Source organism: Microtus ochrogaster, chromosome 8, assembly GCF_000317375.1.
Source record: "Microtus ochrogaster isolate Prairie Vole_2 chromosome 8, MicOch1.0, whole genome shotgun sequence".
Taxonomy (NCBI): Eukaryota; Metazoa; Chordata; class Mammalia; order Rodentia; family Cricetidae; genus Microtus; species Microtus ochrogaster.
Window position 1 is genome coordinate 20,323,727 of NC_022015.1, and position 16,862 is coordinate 20,340,588.

General features: G+C 43.3%; 1 protein-coding gene across 4 annotated transcripts in view; it reads left to right on the plus strand.

Moving 5' to 3' along the window:
• The window catches only part of Srcap (Snf2 related CREBBP activator protein), a 53,713-nt gene that overhangs the window by 17,417 nt on the left and 19,434 nt on the right, over positions 1 to 16,862 (plus strand). For 2 of the 4 annotated variants that reach the window (XM_005351296.3, XM_013347881.2), the window contains exons 10-25: positions 168 to 257; positions 1,350 to 1,532; positions 1,612 to 1,934; positions 2,034 to 2,211; positions 2,599 to 2,735; positions 2,970 to 3,139; positions 3,429 to 3,621; positions 7,346 to 7,482; positions 7,575 to 7,761; positions 10,878 to 11,047; positions 11,402 to 11,667; positions 11,846 to 12,133; positions 12,862 to 13,026; positions 13,304 to 13,489; positions 13,709 to 13,975; positions 14,494 to 15,977. In XM_005351296.3, coding sequence (XP_005351353.1) covers positions 168 to 257; positions 1,350 to 1,532; positions 1,612 to 1,934; positions 2,034 to 2,211; positions 2,599 to 2,735; positions 2,970 to 3,139; positions 3,429 to 3,621; positions 7,346 to 7,482; positions 7,575 to 7,761; positions 10,878 to 11,047; positions 11,402 to 11,667; positions 11,846 to 12,133; positions 12,862 to 13,026; positions 13,304 to 13,489; positions 13,709 to 13,975; positions 14,494 to 15,977 — 4,424 coding nt within the window. The remainder of the gene's footprint in view (positions 1 to 167; positions 258 to 1,349; positions 1,533 to 1,611; positions 1,935 to 2,033; positions 2,212 to 2,598; positions 2,736 to 2,969; positions 3,140 to 3,428; positions 3,622 to 7,345; positions 7,483 to 7,574; positions 7,762 to 10,877; positions 11,048 to 11,401; positions 11,668 to 11,845; positions 12,134 to 12,861; positions 13,027 to 13,303; positions 13,490 to 13,708; positions 13,976 to 14,493; positions 15,978 to 16,862) is intronic. The other 2 variants (XM_013347882.2, XM_013347883.2) reach the window with 2 other exon arrangements.

The window sequence follows — 16,862 nt, forward strand, 5'->3', positions numbered from 1 at the left end:
CGCCTGCCTCTGCCTCCCGAGTGCTGGGATTAAAGGCGTGCGCCACCATCGCCCGGCCAGTTTTTTTTTTTTTTCCACTGAGTTTTTAACCACAACTGTGTGTGTGACTGTGGTTTTGGAACTATCCTTTTGGCCTCACCAATGGAAACTATATTCTCTTTTTGTAGCAGAGGATGAAGAAGACACCATAGCAGCTGAAGAGCAGTTAGAAGGAGAGGTGGATCATGCCATGGAACTGAGCGAGTTGGCTCGAGAAGGTGACATTTACTGGATATTTTACTGAAAATCTACTTTCTGCGGAAAATTGGTGGATAAAAAGACAGTAAAACAACTGGGCAGTGGTGGTGTACACATTTAATCCCAGCACTTGGGAGGCAGAGGCAGGTAGATCTCTGCAAGTTCAAGGCCAGCCTGGTCTAAAAGAACTATTTCCAGGACAGGCTCCAAAGCTACTGAGAAATCCTGTCTCGGAAATTTAAAAAAAAAAAAAAAAAAAAGACAGTTGATTAGTTTTCTCTTTGTAGTTCCAGTTACTGGTTATTACATATGTTTCTTATGTATGCAGGTGTAATGACCAAGAAGATTTGTAAATGAAAGGCAATAAGTAGGGAGTGTGTGTTCCTGATAGGAGTTTGAACTAATTGGTCTGAGAGCTCAGTTGAAGGGTTACTGTAGCAAGATTCAAGTTATTTGACCAGAATTTTAAAAGGGTAGTTCAGTGGCTCAGGTGACAACGGTAGGTTCAGCATTGGTGGCTTGGTGTCTGAGAAGTGAAGATCCTGCCAGCTGAGGCTTGAGCTCAGACTGGTAGGAGAGCTTAAACATGGCGCCCTTTCTGAGAAAGCAGTGGGGCCTTTGGAAGAGAGAGAAGCCTAAAGAGGATCCAAACGTCTAGGAGAAGACTAAAGAGCACCTGGCTGCCTTAAAATGCAGAAACAAATTGAGCAGAGTCACCTGAATATTAAAAACACACAGTCATCCACTGAATAGCCTGTATCATTGCCCATTTCTATAGAAAAACAGTTTCTGAATAATTACTATTCAGTTTGTGTGCTACTAGCAGATAATAAGTTACAATCAGTGAAAAAAAGTTGTTTTTGTGTGTGTGTGTGTAAATTTTTTTTTAATTTTATTTTTACATGAGTGGGTACTGTCCTTATGAAAATGCTGCACTTACTATGGTTGTTACAAGTATTGGTTTTATTATCTGGTGCTAAAGGCAAACTGTAGACTTCCTGTAGATATGGGCCTGGGAGTTGGAGCTTAGGTTAAATAAACAAGTACCACTCAAATAACTCTTTCCCAGTCCTAACAAAAGAACCAAATTTTACTTCTCTTCTCCCTATCAGGTGAGCTTTCTGTAGAGGAGCTACTACAGCAGTATGCAGGGGCCTATGCCTATGATGCCTCGGCTCCAGGCTCAAAGCATAGTGAAGAGGAAGATGAGGGTGAAGCCAATAGTTACGACTGTGAACTGGAGGAAACAAGAGAAGTTGAAGAGGCTGCTCAAGAAGATAGTAGTAATCAGTCTGGTAAGTATGTAGCTCAGAGGATAACTGGGGTTGGCAGCTGTTCGAGAAACAACTTACTAAGTTTTTGTTTGTGATTTAGATTCTGCTGAAGAGCAGAGTGAGGATGAGGAAGATGAACATTCAGAGGAAGAAGAAATGAGTGGGAGTTCACAGTCAGAAGAGTCTGAGTCTGAGGATGCTCAGTCGCAAAGTCAAGCAGATGAAGAACAGGAAGAAGAAGATGATGATTTTGGGGTGGAATACTTGCTAGCTGGGGATGAGGAGAGGAGTGAGGCAGATGGAGGCAGTGGGCCTCCTACCCCAGGTCCCACCACTGCTCTAGGACCCAAGAAAGAAATTACTGATATTGCTGCGGCAGCTGAAAGTCTCCAGCCTAAGGGTTATACGTTGGCCACTACCCAGGTATCCATAGGTTATGATTCTTTTTCTCATATCTTGAGTTTACTGTTTCTTACAAAAATGCCTCATATTCACCATGTGTAATAATTTCCTCTCTCTTAGGTGAAGACACCAATTCCACTTCTTCTACGGGGCCAACTCCGAGAGTACCAACACATTGGCCTTGACTGGCTGGTTACTATGTATGAGAAAAAGCTTAACGGCATTCTTGCAGATGAGATGGGACTGGGGAAGACAATCCAGACCATCTCCTTGCTTGCTCACTTGGCCTGTGAAAAAGGTAGATACCTCCAAGGGTCTCTTAGCTAATTACTGGTAGGACATCTTATTTACTGGAGATTTTCCCTGCAGAAAAGTACTGCTGTCATGGTAGCCTCCTTGAGTCTTGTCAGTAAATTATGTGTATAGCATTCCTTCCACGTGTGCCTGCAAGTCAGAAGGGGGCACCAGGTCTCATTATATAGATGGCTGTAAGCCACCATGTGGTTGCTGGGAATTGAACTCAGGACCTCTGGAAGAGCAGTCAGTGCTCTTAACCTCTGAGCCATCTCTCCAGCTCAGGTGCTGAAGTCTTAAGTAGCATCAGAAGATGCTAGTCAGGGTCTGTTTAAGAACCAGAGCTACAAGGTTTACACAGTCTTACTATGTCTTTTCTTTTGCTATACAGGTAACTGGGGTCCTCATTTAATCATTGTTCCTACCAGCGTGATGTTGAATTGGGAGATGGAATTGAAACGTTGGTGTCCAAGCTTTAAAATCCTCACTTACTATGGAGCTCAGAAAGAGAGGAAGCTCAAGCGGCAGGTTTGATCTTCTGTGTAGTCACTTTCCTTATTAATGTTCTTCAGTTTTAGATCCTTATGTTAATTACTTAGCCTTATTTTCCTGTTGCTTCATTCTCTTACTGGTACTATTTAATTTCTCCCAATCTGATTTCTGTCTTTGAGTACTTTAACATGTCTTCCCTTTCCCCTTGTATATTTCTGTGTGTTTTTTCCATGTTATTATATGCTGCTTTCTTTCTCTTTGACCTCTTAGGGCTGGACCAAGCCCAATGCTTTCCATGTGTGTATCACATCTTACAAGCTGGTGCTACAGGATCACCAGGCTTTTCGTCGCAAGAACTGGCGCTATCTCATTCTGGATGAGGCTCAGAACATCAAGAATTTCAAGTCCCAACGGTGGCAGTCACTGCTCAACTTCAACAGGTAAAAATGAATATAGAGATTTGTCGGAGAGTTGTCTTGGATGAAGGGTTGGCTGCCTGGGTTAAGAGTATATTAAGAGTTGGGTGATGGTGGTACACACTTTTAATCTCAGCACTGGGAGGCAGAGGCAGGCTGATCTCTGTGAGTTCAAGGCCAACCTGGTCTACAGATTGAGTGCCAGGACAGCTAGAACTGCTACACAGAGAAACCCTGTCTCGAAAAACCATAAAAAGAAAGAAAGTTGGGATTCTCCTGACTATCTTCATTCTAATTCCTTCTCTCTTTACAGCCAGAGGCGCCTGCTCCTGACAGGAACTCCCTTGCAGAATAGCCTCATGGAGCTGTGGTCCTTGATGCATTTCTTGATGCCACATGTCTTCCAGTCTCATCGAGAGTTCAAGGAGTGGTTCTCTAACCCTCTAACTGGCATGATTGAGGGAAGCCAAGAATATAATGAAGGTCTAGTCAAACGCCTTCACAAGGTAGGGCCTATGTTGTTTGTAAAAGTATTAATAATAATAAAAATTAAGTAAGGACAGTAACCTAGTAAAGTTTTAGAAGTCAGTGCTAGGCTAAACTAAGTTGTCAAACTGTACTGTTCTAGATAATAACCATTGCAAAGCTGAGCTGCTTTGCATTAGATACTCTTTGTTTTCTGTAGTTGTGTTTTTTTTTTTTTAATTTTCTTTGGATCTTGATACTGTGCTATGATTTCTCTTTATCTGGATAAACTTATTTTTTTAGGTTTTTATTTTTATATGTATAGTGTTTTGCCTGAATATGTTATGTGCATTACACACTTTGCCTAGTGTTAAAGGAAGTCAGAAGAATGTGAATACTCTGGTAATGGGTTACAGACAGTTGTGAGCCTATGTGATGCTGGGACTTGAACCCAAGTTCTGTGTAAGAGCAGCCAATGCACTTAACTACTGAGCCATCTCTAGCCCCAGTCTGGACTTTTTGAATGTGTGTGTTTGTTTGTTTGTTGTTGTTGAGACAGGCTCTCTCCATGTAACTAACCATGGCTGTCTTAGAACTCCATATGTAGAACAGGCAGTCTGGCCTTGAATTCACAGAGCTGCGTCTTCCTCTGCCTCATGAGAACTGAGATTAAAGGCATGTGCCTCTATGCCCTTTTGTGGTCCTTGAAATTAAATCCAGGGCCTTATTGCACGTGCTAGGCATGTACTCTATCACTGAACTGTATCTCTTTTTTTTTTTTAATTTTTAATGATTTATTTAACTTTATTTTATGTGCATTGGTGTGAAGGTGTCAGATCTCATGGAACTGAGATCTGCATTTTCAGACAGTTGTGAGCTGCCATGTGGGTGCTGGGAATTGAACCTGGGTCCTCTGGAAGAGCAGTCAGTGCTCTTAACCACTGAGCCATCTCTCCAGCCCCTGAACTGTATCTCTTGACTCTTTCTGTTGAGGGTGTTGTCTCTGGCTTTTTCAGCTTTTCAACAACATATTTCAACATTCTGAAGCACCCCGTCTGTTTCTTTTTATTTTTTTCCTTTGATTTTTCAAGGTAGGGTTTCTCTGTGTAGTCTGGCTGTATTAGAATTCACTCTGTAGACCAGGCTAGCCTCTGCTTCCCAGGTGCTGGGATTAAAAATACGCACCATCACTTCCATGTGACTTATTTTTATGTGTGTGTGTGTGTGTGTGTGTGTGTGTGTGTGTGTGTGTGTACTCATTGGGGACCTTGGAGCTGAAGTTACAAGCTGTTGTAAGCCGCATAACATGGACACTGGCAACAGAACTTAAGTCCTCCACAGATCTATGCATTTATTTATTTATTTTTGTTTTTTTGAATCAAGATTTCTCTGTGTAGCTTTGGAGCCTGTCCTGGAACTCGCTCTGTTGACCAGGCTGGCCTTGAACTCACAGAGATTCACCTGTCTTTGCTTCCCAGTGCTGGGATTAAAGGTGTGCGCCACCTCTGCTTGTCTTAGTATGCCTCCTTAACCACAGAATAATTTTTCCTTTGTTCTGGTCCTTTGATCTTCCCAATCTATATATTTCACAAGCATACTCATTTCCAAAACATTGTGTGGTAACAACTCTTTTGCTTGTGTTTATAATTGCTTAAATTTCCAGATGACTTGCTCAGCATTCAGGTTTTGGCTAGCTGCATTTATTTATTTGTTTGTTTGCTCGTTCATTTGTTTGTTCTAAAGATTATGTGTACAGTGTTCTGCCTGCATATACACCTGCAGGCCAGAAGAGTTCACCAGATTATATTATAGATGGTTGTGAGTCACTATGTGGTCGCTAGGAATTGAACTCTACCTCTGGAAGAGCAGCCAGTTCTCTTAACTTCTGAGCCATCTCTCCAGTCCCATTTACTATTTTTTTTAAAGATCTATTTATTTATTGTATGTCTTTATTCCAAAAGAGAGCATCAGATCCCAGTATAGATGGTTGTGCACCACAATGTGGTTGCTAGGAATTGACCTTGGGACTTCTAAAAGAGACCAGTGAGTGCTCTTAACCTCTGAATCATCTCTCCAGACCTACTAGCTATTTTTGCTTTTGAGATAAGGTCTCAATAGTTAGTGATAGCTGGCCTGAAATTCACAGAGAAGACCTTGCTGCTTCTTTCTCTTGAATGCTGGGGTAAAAGGTGGGTGTCACTACACCTAGCTGTTTTTCTTTTTCCTATAAAAAGCAAAACATAAAAAGCAACATTATTTTATGACACACTTTTAGTCTCAGCCCTTAGGAGGCAGAGGCAGCTGGATCTCTTGAGTTTGAGACAGCCTGGTGTATATAGTGAGTTCCAGGATAACCAGGCCTGTATAGATAAACCCTGTCTCAAAATAACAAAAATAGATTTAAAAACAAATTGCCTGGCATAGTGGCACATGCCTTTAATCCCAGCATTCAGGAGGCAGAGGCAGATAGGCAGATAGATTTCTGTGAGTTCAAGGATAACCTGATCTACATAGTCAGTTCTAGGACAACCAGAACTACATAGTGAGACCCTGGTTTTCGGTTTGTTTGTTTGTTTGTTTTTTAGAAAAAGAAAAAGAATAACATTATCTCCCCCCCCCCCCTTTTAAAGGAAACAGGATCTTTATGTGTAGCCAAAGCAAGGCTTGAATTTAAGGCTACTCAGTTTCTGAGTTGGTAGTATATAGGATCTTTCTTGATTTTGTTTATCTTTTGTTTGAGACAGGGTTTCTCTGCATAACAGTCCTAACTGTCCTGGAACTGTGTTCTGTAGACCACGTTGGCCTGGAACTCAGTCTGCCTGCTCTGCCTCCCAAGTGTTGGGGTTAAAGGCTAGTGCTATCATACCCGCTGTACATAGGATCTTTAATTGATAATTTCTCTTGACGTTATTCTGTTCTCAGCACATATTTCTGGTGTTATCACTCTATCTCTTTGGTCATTTATATCATCATTTGACAAAGTGACAAAGTCAATGGATTAAAGGCCTGTACCACTACTGCCCTGCACTTTTTTTTCTTGAGACAGTGTCTCTTAAGTAACCCTGGCTGTCGTGGAACTGGATCGGGCTAGCCTGAACTCATAGAAATCAACCTGCTTTTGCTCTTACAAGATTTTTATACCCTGATTACAGATTTTCTCACCTCTAGAACTTTAAACTGTAAAAGCCAGTTTCTCCCTACCCCCAAAGTATTGGCAGTTGAGTCCAGTGCCTTAGACATGTTAAGAATACTCTCTCTTTCACTGAGTTGTATATTGCTCAGAGCCACAAGTTTTATTTAGCTTCTCACCTGGGTTATTTATTTATTTGCTTGTTTGTTTATGTTATTCCTTTGGTGAGGATTTCATTAGGTTGCCCAGATTGGTCTTGAACTCCCAGATCCAAGTAATTTGCTTGCTTCATTCTTCCAAAGTGTCTGGGTTTACAGTCACACAGACTTAACATGCCTGGTTTATTTTTGTAGGCATGTAACAAAGAGTTATTCCTCCAAATGTAATTTGAGTCATCTCTCTTTCAAAGTTAATTTGCTCTTGGTGTATGTTGTGGTACAATTATTTTTGTGTACATCTTCTCTGTAAACAGTAAGTTACATGAAAGGAACATTTGCATCTGTGTAATTGGTATCTGACATGCCTGCTGACATTTTGCTAATGAATTAAACCTGTACTCTGTCTATCCTGGGCCCGAAACACATCTGATCTAGATGGACTATGGGGAGCTTAGCACCCTGCTTATTTGCCTTTAGGTTCTGCGACCTTTTTTGCTTCGCCGAGTAAAGGTGGATGTTGAGAAGCAGATGCCCAAAAAGTATGAGCATGTTATCCGATGCCGGCTTTCCAAGCGCCAGCGCTGTCTCTATGATGACTTCATGGCACAAACCACGTAAGGGAGGACTGAAGGTAGACCCTGGTACTCTGGGTTAGAATGCAGGTAGCTGGCAGAATGTCCCTTATTTATTTTTCCTCTCTCCCCAGAACTAAGGAGACACTAGCTACAGGCCATTTCATGAGTGTCATCAACATTTTGATGCAGTTGCGGAAAGTCTGCAATCATCCAAATCTATTTGACCCTCGACCTGTTACCTCCCCTTTCATCACCCCAGGCATCTGCTTTAGCACCGCCTCTCTGGTGCTAAGGGCCACTGATGTCCACCCACTCCAGGTATGTAGTTGCCCCTAAGGTTAGTGATTTCTTATCTAAACTTCCTACCTCTTATTTAGTGTCTGATCTTTGGCATATTTACTATTTCCATATTTCATCAATCAGTACTATTTTCCTATCTTCATTATTTTCTAGCCATGTGACCTTTGGCAAGTTAATTATTAGCCTGAGCTTCCTTGTTCATAAAAACAGGGATTATAGAGCCTAGCCTACAATATGCTGGAGAATCAAGTTAACACTTTTTGAAAATGTCTGTCATTTCTATAACTATTTGGTAAATACTAAGTTTTCTTATTCCCTTTTCTTTTTTTTTTTTTTTTTTTTTTCTTTGAGACAGGGTTTTACTATTTATCCTTGGCTGATTTGGAATTTACTATATAGACCATGCTGAACAGGTCTGCCTGCCTCTGCCTACCAAGTACTGAGATAATAGGCATGTACCACCAGGCTTGCTCTTTTGGGATAGGGTCTCATCTATTCCAGGAAAACTTCAAACTCCTAATTGTTCTGCATCTACCTTCTAAGTACTGGGATTACAGGCATGTGCTATCAACCTGAATCCCTTAATTTTGTAACTGAACCAGACTCAACAAATTATCATTTTAACCTATTTTAAGTCTACATTTCAGTAACGTCAGGAATTTCTGTTGTGTAGTCATCTCCACCATCCATCTTCAGAGTTGCTTTTGTTTTCTTAAGCTGAAACATTATACCTATTGAACAACTGTTCCCTTTCTCCTCATCCCCGACATCTGTCATTCTATTCTACTCTGTTACTATTCTGAGTACTTGATGAAACAGAATCATACTTATTTATCTATACCTTAGCATACATGTAAAAAACTTCCTCCCCGACCCATTTTAAAGTTAATACACCTTAAATGAGAATGTTAGGCCTAGGGTATCGCTCAGTTGATAGTGTGCGTCCTTAGCATACACAGATCACCATATCAACTGATCGTGGTAGTCCTTACTTGAGGTGTGAAGGTTAGAGGATTAAAAATTCAAATGCATTCTCAACTACATAGTTTTAGCCTAGCCCTGCAGTATCAGAGACTTTGATACCCTGCTTTCAGTACCAAAAAATGTAGGGGTATTTTTATCATTCAAATCATAATGGCATAGTTTTTAATCCCAGTGTTTAGTAGCAGTGTAACATACAGCACCACTCTTTCTCCCCTAAATAAATGATATTGCTATTTAAGAGACTGTGGTTACCAAGAGTATAAAGGTCACCACAAAACACTTTCTTAACATATATTTGCATTCTCAAATGTGAACTAGATAGAGACTAGGGCGGGAAACAGCTCCTTGGAGATGCTTTTTTTTTCTTGAAGTACAAAAAAGGCCTGGAGTCTTAATCTTCAACAAAGTGGTACTGGCTTTCATATTTACAAATAGCCTGAGAAATGTAGCAGTCTGTCAGATCACCTTTCAGTTCCTATTTCAGAGCCAACAACTGAGTGAAAGTAGCAGAGTTACTCTTGGGACTTCTATCAGAATCATGGCGCCGTTTTGAATGTAAATCTTGGTAATAGCGGAGCCTCTCATTACCATCCCATTAAATAGTGCTCCTTGAGACTGGCTAGTTAAAAAACCTGGAACTCTGCCTAGCCCTCTCCCACCTTCCCTCTTTTCTCCATTGGGGAAAAAACAAAACCTGATTTTCACTTTGAAGATTAGAGGCTAGTGTCCCTTGCAGTGGTATTAAGTGCCCTCTCACTGCATGGCTAGTAGGTATACCGGATTCCTTTTCCATACTAATCAGCTGTCCTGTTTAGGGGAGGGCAACAGAAACTAGAACTCAACAAGGCCCACAATTTTGTCCACTTCACTTCCTCACTTCTCTTCCAGAATATATGCTAGCCTTACTTTGACTTTGAAGAATTGGCTCACTGGGGGCTAGCAGCCTGGGAGTTTTTGTAGGGCTGGCCAGCAGGGTGGAAATCAAAGAATTCCAGGTGAGAGTTTTTGTTGGAGAAGCCAAAGCCAAACAGGGCTTCAAATCCTCTCCTCAGGCAGATTTCTTTTCTTAGGACTAAATAGTATTTCATTATTTGGATAATGTCACGTTTTATTTACTTATTTTTCAGTGGGCATTTGACTTGCAGATTCTACCTTTTGAATGAATGAATTTATTTTTTAAATAAAAAAGACAGGGCGTGTTGCTATGTACAGGTCATCCTTGAAACCAAAATCTTTCTGCCTCAGCCTCCTGAATGCTAGGGTTACAGGCGTGCACTGCCATACCCAGCCTACCTTTCAGGTTTTATGAATAATGCTGCTATGAATGTACAGATAATCTGTTTGAGTCCCTGCTTCCTATTTTGAGTCTGTGCTCAAAAACAAAGTTCTGCACACCTTTAATACCAGCACTTGGTAGGCAGAGGTAGGTAGGTCTCTGTGAGTTTGAGGCCAGCCTTCAGCCTGGTCTACAAATGGAGTTCCAGGGTAGCCTGGGCTGTTACACAGAGAAACCCTGTCTTGAAAAACCAAAAAAAGAAAAAAAGGAAAAAAAAGAAAAAGAGAAAGAAATAATGCTAGTTTTTTTTTTAAAAAAATGAAGTTGCTACATCATGTGATAATTCTGTTTTAATGTTTTGAAGAGCTGCCTTATTTATCCATAGCTGCTGCTGTATATTTTACGTTTCTACCAGTAGTGTCACTGGGTTCTGTTCACATCTTTTCCAATGGATTTAAAGAAATATATGAATATTATGTGAAGTGATATTTCATTCTAGTTTTAATTTGCATTTCTCTAATGATTATCCACTTTTGGTATCTTTCTATGTGCTTATTTATATGTCATTGGAAATGTGTGCATATCCAAGACATTGCTGAATTTTCCTTTTATAAAGCTAGTTGTTTTGTCAACAAGCTGTAGTTCTTTGTATACTTTAGAAATTAACCTCTTGTCAGATATGTGATGTACCAGGTACCTTGTCGCTTTCTGTGTGTTACCTTTTTACTCTGTCCTTCCATTCATGTAAGTTTAAATTTTAAATGTCCAATTGTCCATTTTCTTTTGTTACCTTTACTTTTGGTGTCATATCCAAGACATTATTACCAGAATGGTTTGGTTCCTTTGATAACATGCTTTGTGTTTCTTGTGGCAGCGAATTGACATGGGTCGGTTTGATCTTATTGGCTTGGAGGGTCGAGTCTCTCGATATGAGGCTGACACATTTCTACCCCGCCACCGTCTTTCCCGCCGCATTCTGTTAGAGGTAGCTACTGCTCCTGATCCCCCTCCTCGACCCAAGCCAGTCAAGATGAAAGTCAATAGGTACGTGCATTAAAGGAAAAAGGGGCTGGGTTTCTTGAAATAAAAGGAGAACTTGGAATAGAAAGATTTGTAAGCTAGGTTAGTTCGTACAAGTTGCTTAAGAGTGTACTTGCTGTAAAGGGATTGGGGAAGCAGAATGACCAAGAGCTCTGAGAGGGGCTACTGGTGTTTTTGTTCTCTCTTCTTGGTGCTTTCTGATTATCTTTGTTTTCCTGTCCCACTTTCTCCTTAAAATGGGGGAGGGGTCTCTTCTTTCTTCTTTTTGTTTGTATAGTCTTTCTGCCTTGTCTTAATTTCTTTTGTTACTTATTCATTCCTTCTGTGTCTATTTAGCCCTTTAATTTTTTCTCATAGGATGCTGCAGCCAGTGCCTAAGCAAGAAGGCCGTACAGTGGTGGTGGTGAACAGCCCACGGGCACCCCTTGGCCCTGTCCCAGTCCGCCCCCCTCCAGGCCCTGAGGTGTTAGCCCAACCCACCCTTGGTCCAGTACCCCCAGTGCTGCCAGCACCACTCATGGTGTCAGCTTCGCCTGCTGGAACCCCAGTTGTTCCTGCATCCCGGCCATCTGGACCTGTTCTCTTGTCTCCCTTGCAGCCAACTACTGGTCCTCTCCCTCAGGGTGAGTTAAAATGAAAACAAGGGTTACTTCTGGGTATGAACTAGTTAAATTAAGAGAGTTCAAGAATGAGGGAACATACATAGTGTTTAGTAGACTGGAAGGAAAAGTAGTAGTATGGACTTTGCAGCCCAGCTAAGGCGTTTGTCAAGTTGTATCTGACAGATGTTTGTATCTGCAGTGTTGCCATCCCCCATGGGAGTCATGAGTGGGACCTCACGGCCTCCCACACCAACCCTATCACTGAAGCCAGCCCCACCTGCCCCAGTTCGCCTGAGCCCAGCTCCACCTCCAGGCTCTTCTAGCCTGTTGAAGCCCCTCACAGTGCCTCCAGGCTACACTTTCTCTCCTGTTGCTGCTACCACCACTTCTACGACCATAGCAACTGTTACCACTACAGCAGTGCCAGCTCCAAATTCTACACCACAACGCCTCATCTTATCTCCTGAAATGCAGGCTCGTCTGCCCTGTAAGTTTCAGACCTCTGTGATGAGGGTCTTCAGATAAAGAAGCTGCATGCTAGAGAGCTACAGGAAAAGAGGAGCAGGAAAATACAAAGTTTTGGCAGCTAGTTCACACTGGGTGTTTTGCTAAATAGTGGTAAATCATAAATAAAAGCCGGGCGGTGGTGGCGCACGCCTTTAATCCCAGTACTCGGGAGGCAGAGGCAGGCAGATCTCTGTGAGTTCGAGACCAGCCTGGTCTACAAGAGCTAGTTCCAGAACAGGCTCCAAAACCACAAAGAAACCCTGTCTCAAAAAAAAAACCAAAAAAAAAAAAAATCATAAATAAAAGACCTCAAGGAATTCGGTTTATTATGTGGGGGAGATGGCTCCTATGAGTGAATGGTAGTAAGCAGATGAATGTTTGGAGGAGGATGACATAACTCATTTGTAAATTACTTACCTAGCATGTATAAGATCCTGAGTTTAATCTTCTGAATGCAAAATCATGAGAAAAATAAATGTAAAAAGGTGTTACAGAGCAAAAGTAGTCTTTGTCTGGTAGCAAGCCATTGGAGAATGTAAAGGAGATTGCAAGTGGCACTGGACACAAAGATTCTTAGTGGAGGCTTTGTTGAGTATGATAAATTTTGGAAAAGGTTTAGGCTCAGGAAATAGATGCTTTGTGGGGGGGTCTGAGATGTGGTTTTGAACAGCATGAGCCCTGTGTATATACGGCTTTCTCTGTTTGTAGCTGGAGAAGTGGTCAGCATCGGGCAGTTGGCCTCCTTGGCACAACGTCCAGTGACGAGTGCTGGGGGAAGCAAACCTCTCACCTTCCAAATCCAGGGCAACAAATTGACTTTGACTGGTGCCCAGGTGCGCCAGCTGGCTGTAGGGCAGCCCCGCCCGCTGCAAAGTAGGTAAAACCCACCCCCTGTCCTGCCTTTTTCCTCTTTATTCTGTCTTCTTTGTTTGTGTGACTCTTTGGATGTCAGCCTTTATGTCTCTTAGTTTGGTGGGTAGGGCCAGAGGGAATGGTTGGAAGGGGTCTTTGCTAAAAATAGGAAAAGTTAATTCTAGAGCTGTTACTCCTTGCCTATTCTCTCTCTTGCTCTTGCCTCTGCCCTCAAGCTGATAGGTGCTTCTTTCTTTTTTTCTTTCTCTCTTTCTCTCTCTCTTTTCCCTTAACCCAGGGAATGTGGTGCACCTGGTGTCAGCAGGGGGGCAGCACCACCTCATCAGCCAGCCTGCCCATGTGGCCCTCATCCAGGCCGTGGCCCCGACCCCTGGCCCCACCCCTGTCTCTGTGCTGCCTTCTTCGACCCCCAGCACCACCCCTGCCCCCACTGGCCTCAGCCTTCCGCTTGCTGCTAACCAGGGTGAGGCTCTTGGCCTTTGTATTTACTCAGCCCTTACCTGGCCTTGGTCCTTGCAGGCATGTCCTGGGCCAACTGTGTGTCTAGCCTTCCTTCAGTGTTGTTTCTCTTGCCAATATCTCCAGTATCTTGTCTACCACTTTTTCTTTCCCCTGGACTTCTTGCATTCTTGGGTCTCTTGTTTCTTTTCTACCTTCCTCTCAATGTAACTTCCTCTTGCAGTGCCGCCATCCATGGTGAACAATACAGGCGTGGTGAAGATTGTAGTAAGACAGGCCCCTCGGGATGGACTGACTCCTGTTCCACCACTGGCACCAGCACCCCGGCCTTCAAGTTCTGGGCTTCCAGCTGTGTTGACATCACGCCCTACATTAACCCCTAGCCGTCTATCGACACCAACTCTGGGCACTACTCGTGCCCCCATACCAACACCTACTCTGGTGAGGCCCGTCCTCAAGCTGGTCCACAGTCCTTCGCCTGAAGTCAGTGGTAAGTTCATAACAGCTGAGGCCAGAAATTTTTATCAGAAATGAACGAGACATTGGTAGCCCCGTATGTTTCTTAGTCACAGTCCCTAATGTCTTAATTTGTTTAGTCTCAAACCTTGACCTATTTAAGATACATTTGTCAGAATCTTAGAGAAAGAAAGGCCAAACTATCCTGTTCCTTAAATTTTTGACCTCGTGGGGCTGGAGAGATGGCTCAGAGGTTAAGAGCATTGCCTGCTCTTTCAAAGGTCCTGAGTTCAATTCCCAGCAACCACATGGTGGCTCACAACCATCTGTAATGGGGTCTGGTGCCCTCTTCTGGCCTGCAGGCATACACACAGACAGAATATTGTATACATAATAAATAAATAAATATTTAAAAAAAATTTTTTTGACCTCATATGAAGGGTTTCTGGAAGTTGGTAAAGCTTGTGGGTTAGTGGAAGGATGGGGACAGATAGTGGCAGGAGCTAAAAAATAATTCTTTATGAAGCTAACTTGTTCTCTGTGTTTCCACAGCATCGGCGCCTGGAGCTGCTGCCATGACCATCTCTTCTTCTCTGCACATGCCATCCTCACTCCCTGGACCAGCCTCTTCTCCACTGACAATTCACAATTCCTCTCCCCTTGCTAGTCCTGTGTGCTCAACAGTCTCAGTCCCTGTGTCATCTTCACTTCCCATCTCTGTCCCTACCACACTTTCCACCCCAGCTTCTGCTCCGCTAACCATTCCCATCACAGCCCCCTTGCCTGTTTCAGATTTAGGTCCGGCTCTGTTGACCAGTGTGGCTCCAGCACTGGCTGTTGTCTCAGCAGCCTCTGGACCACCTTTGGCATCAGCTGGGGTTCCCCCATCAGTGTCAGCCTTGGCTCTAGGTTTGGCTACTACTCCAGCCCTGTCCCCACCTCAGACATCTGGTCACTCTCTGTTGTTGGCGACCACCTCTTCACATGTTCCAGGATTGAACTCAGCTGTGGCCCCAGCATGTTCACCTGTCCTGGTGCCAGCTTCAGCTCTGACCAGTCCTTTCCCAGTATCACCAAGTTCAGCTCCAGCTCAGGCTTCTCTTCTGGCTCCAGCACCTTCTACGTCTCAGGCATTAGCCACCTCTCTGACTCCTATGGCTGCTTCACAAACAGCAATCCTGGGCCCTTCTCCAGCTTCTCCTTTGGCTCCACTTTCAGTCCTAGCTCCTTCACCAGGCTCTGTTCCTGTTCTGGCTCCATCACAGACTCCAATTCCAGCCATAACGCCACCATCAATGCCAGGAACCCCTTTACCTTCATCATCACTGGTATCAGCCTCAACTCCTGTGATGGCTCCCTCATCAACTCAAACTGTGGTATCAACCCCAGTTTCATCACCTCTTTCAAGTCAGACATTGACCCTAGCCCCAACTTTAGCAAGTCTTGGTGGATTGTCTCCGTCTCAGACACATTCTTTGGGAACAGGGAGCCCTCAGGGGCCATTTCCAACTCAGACATTGTCATTGACTCCAGCATCATCCCTGGTACCACCGCCAGTGCAGACGCTATCTTTAGCACCAGGAGCACCACTGGGTCCGACTCAAACACTGTCTCTGGCTTCAGCACCCTCTCTGGCTCCAAGTTCTCCAATAGGCCCAGCTCCAGCTCACACACTGACTTTGGCTCCAGCATCATCGTCGGCTTCACTCCTGGTCCCAACTTCGGTGCAAACACTGACTTTGAGCCCTGCCCCTACTTCTGTGCCCACTCTGGGTTCATCTACCACCCAGACTTTAGCACTGGCCCCAGCCTTAACACAGGCTGCAGCTTCCCAGGCGTCTTCCCTCGTCGTTTCATCCTCTGGTGCCGCTTCCATACCTGTCACCATGGTAAACAGGTTATCTGTTCCCAAGGATGAGCCTGAGACACTGACTTTGCGATCTGGTCCTCCCAGCCCTATTCCCACTGCTACCTCGTTCAGTGGGCCCCGGCCTCGGCGCCAGCCCCCACCACCACCTCGTTCCCCTTTCTATCTGGTAAGTTTTGTTTTCACAAAGGAAATTGAGTTTTCTTGTGTTGATAGAGTGCATGGAATAGTTACAAAGCCTAGTGTATCGTGGCCAAGTCACATTTGGATAGACTCCTCGTTTGTGGGTGTGTGTTCCAATCAGTAAAACAGAAATAGTAATGTCTTATTTTCTTGGGGGGTTGTTTAGTTTGGGATTGGGTGCTAGGGATTGTACCCAGCACTAGATAGTAAACTCAACAGTACAAAATTAACCCAGAATAAAAAGGTCTAGGTATTCCCTTTGTATCTTATCCTATCTTTTTCGTCCTATCAGAGATGTTGCTTATTCTTTGTTAAACCTCTACACTTTATTAAGCAAAAGTTCCACCACTGAAGTATATCACCAGTGCTTGGCCACTCTTTTTTGTTTTTTTGCTAATTTGGTTGATGGTTTTTGGTTTTTTTGTGAGAGGGTTTCTCTGTATAACCCTGGCTATTCTGGACTTTGTTCTGTAAGACCAGGTTGGTCTTGAACTCAACAGAGATCTCCCTGCCTTTCCCGCCTCCCAAGTGCTGGGATTAATGGCATGTGCCACCACTGCCTGGCACTTGCCCTCTCTTTTTAAAAAAGATTTTTTTTAATGTTTATTTTTGAGTATGTTATGTATCTTTCCATATATGTGCACATTGTGCAGATGCTCTTTAAGGCCAGAAGAGGGCATCAGATCCCCTTGAACTGTATTATGGTCTGTTGTGAGCTTCTTGATATGAATGCTGGCATACCTTTTTTTTTTTTTTAAATATTTATTTATTTATTATGTATACAATATTCTGTCTATGTGTATGTCTGCAGGCCAGAAGAGGGCACCAGACCTCATTACAGATGGTTGTGAGCCACCATGTGGTTGCTGGG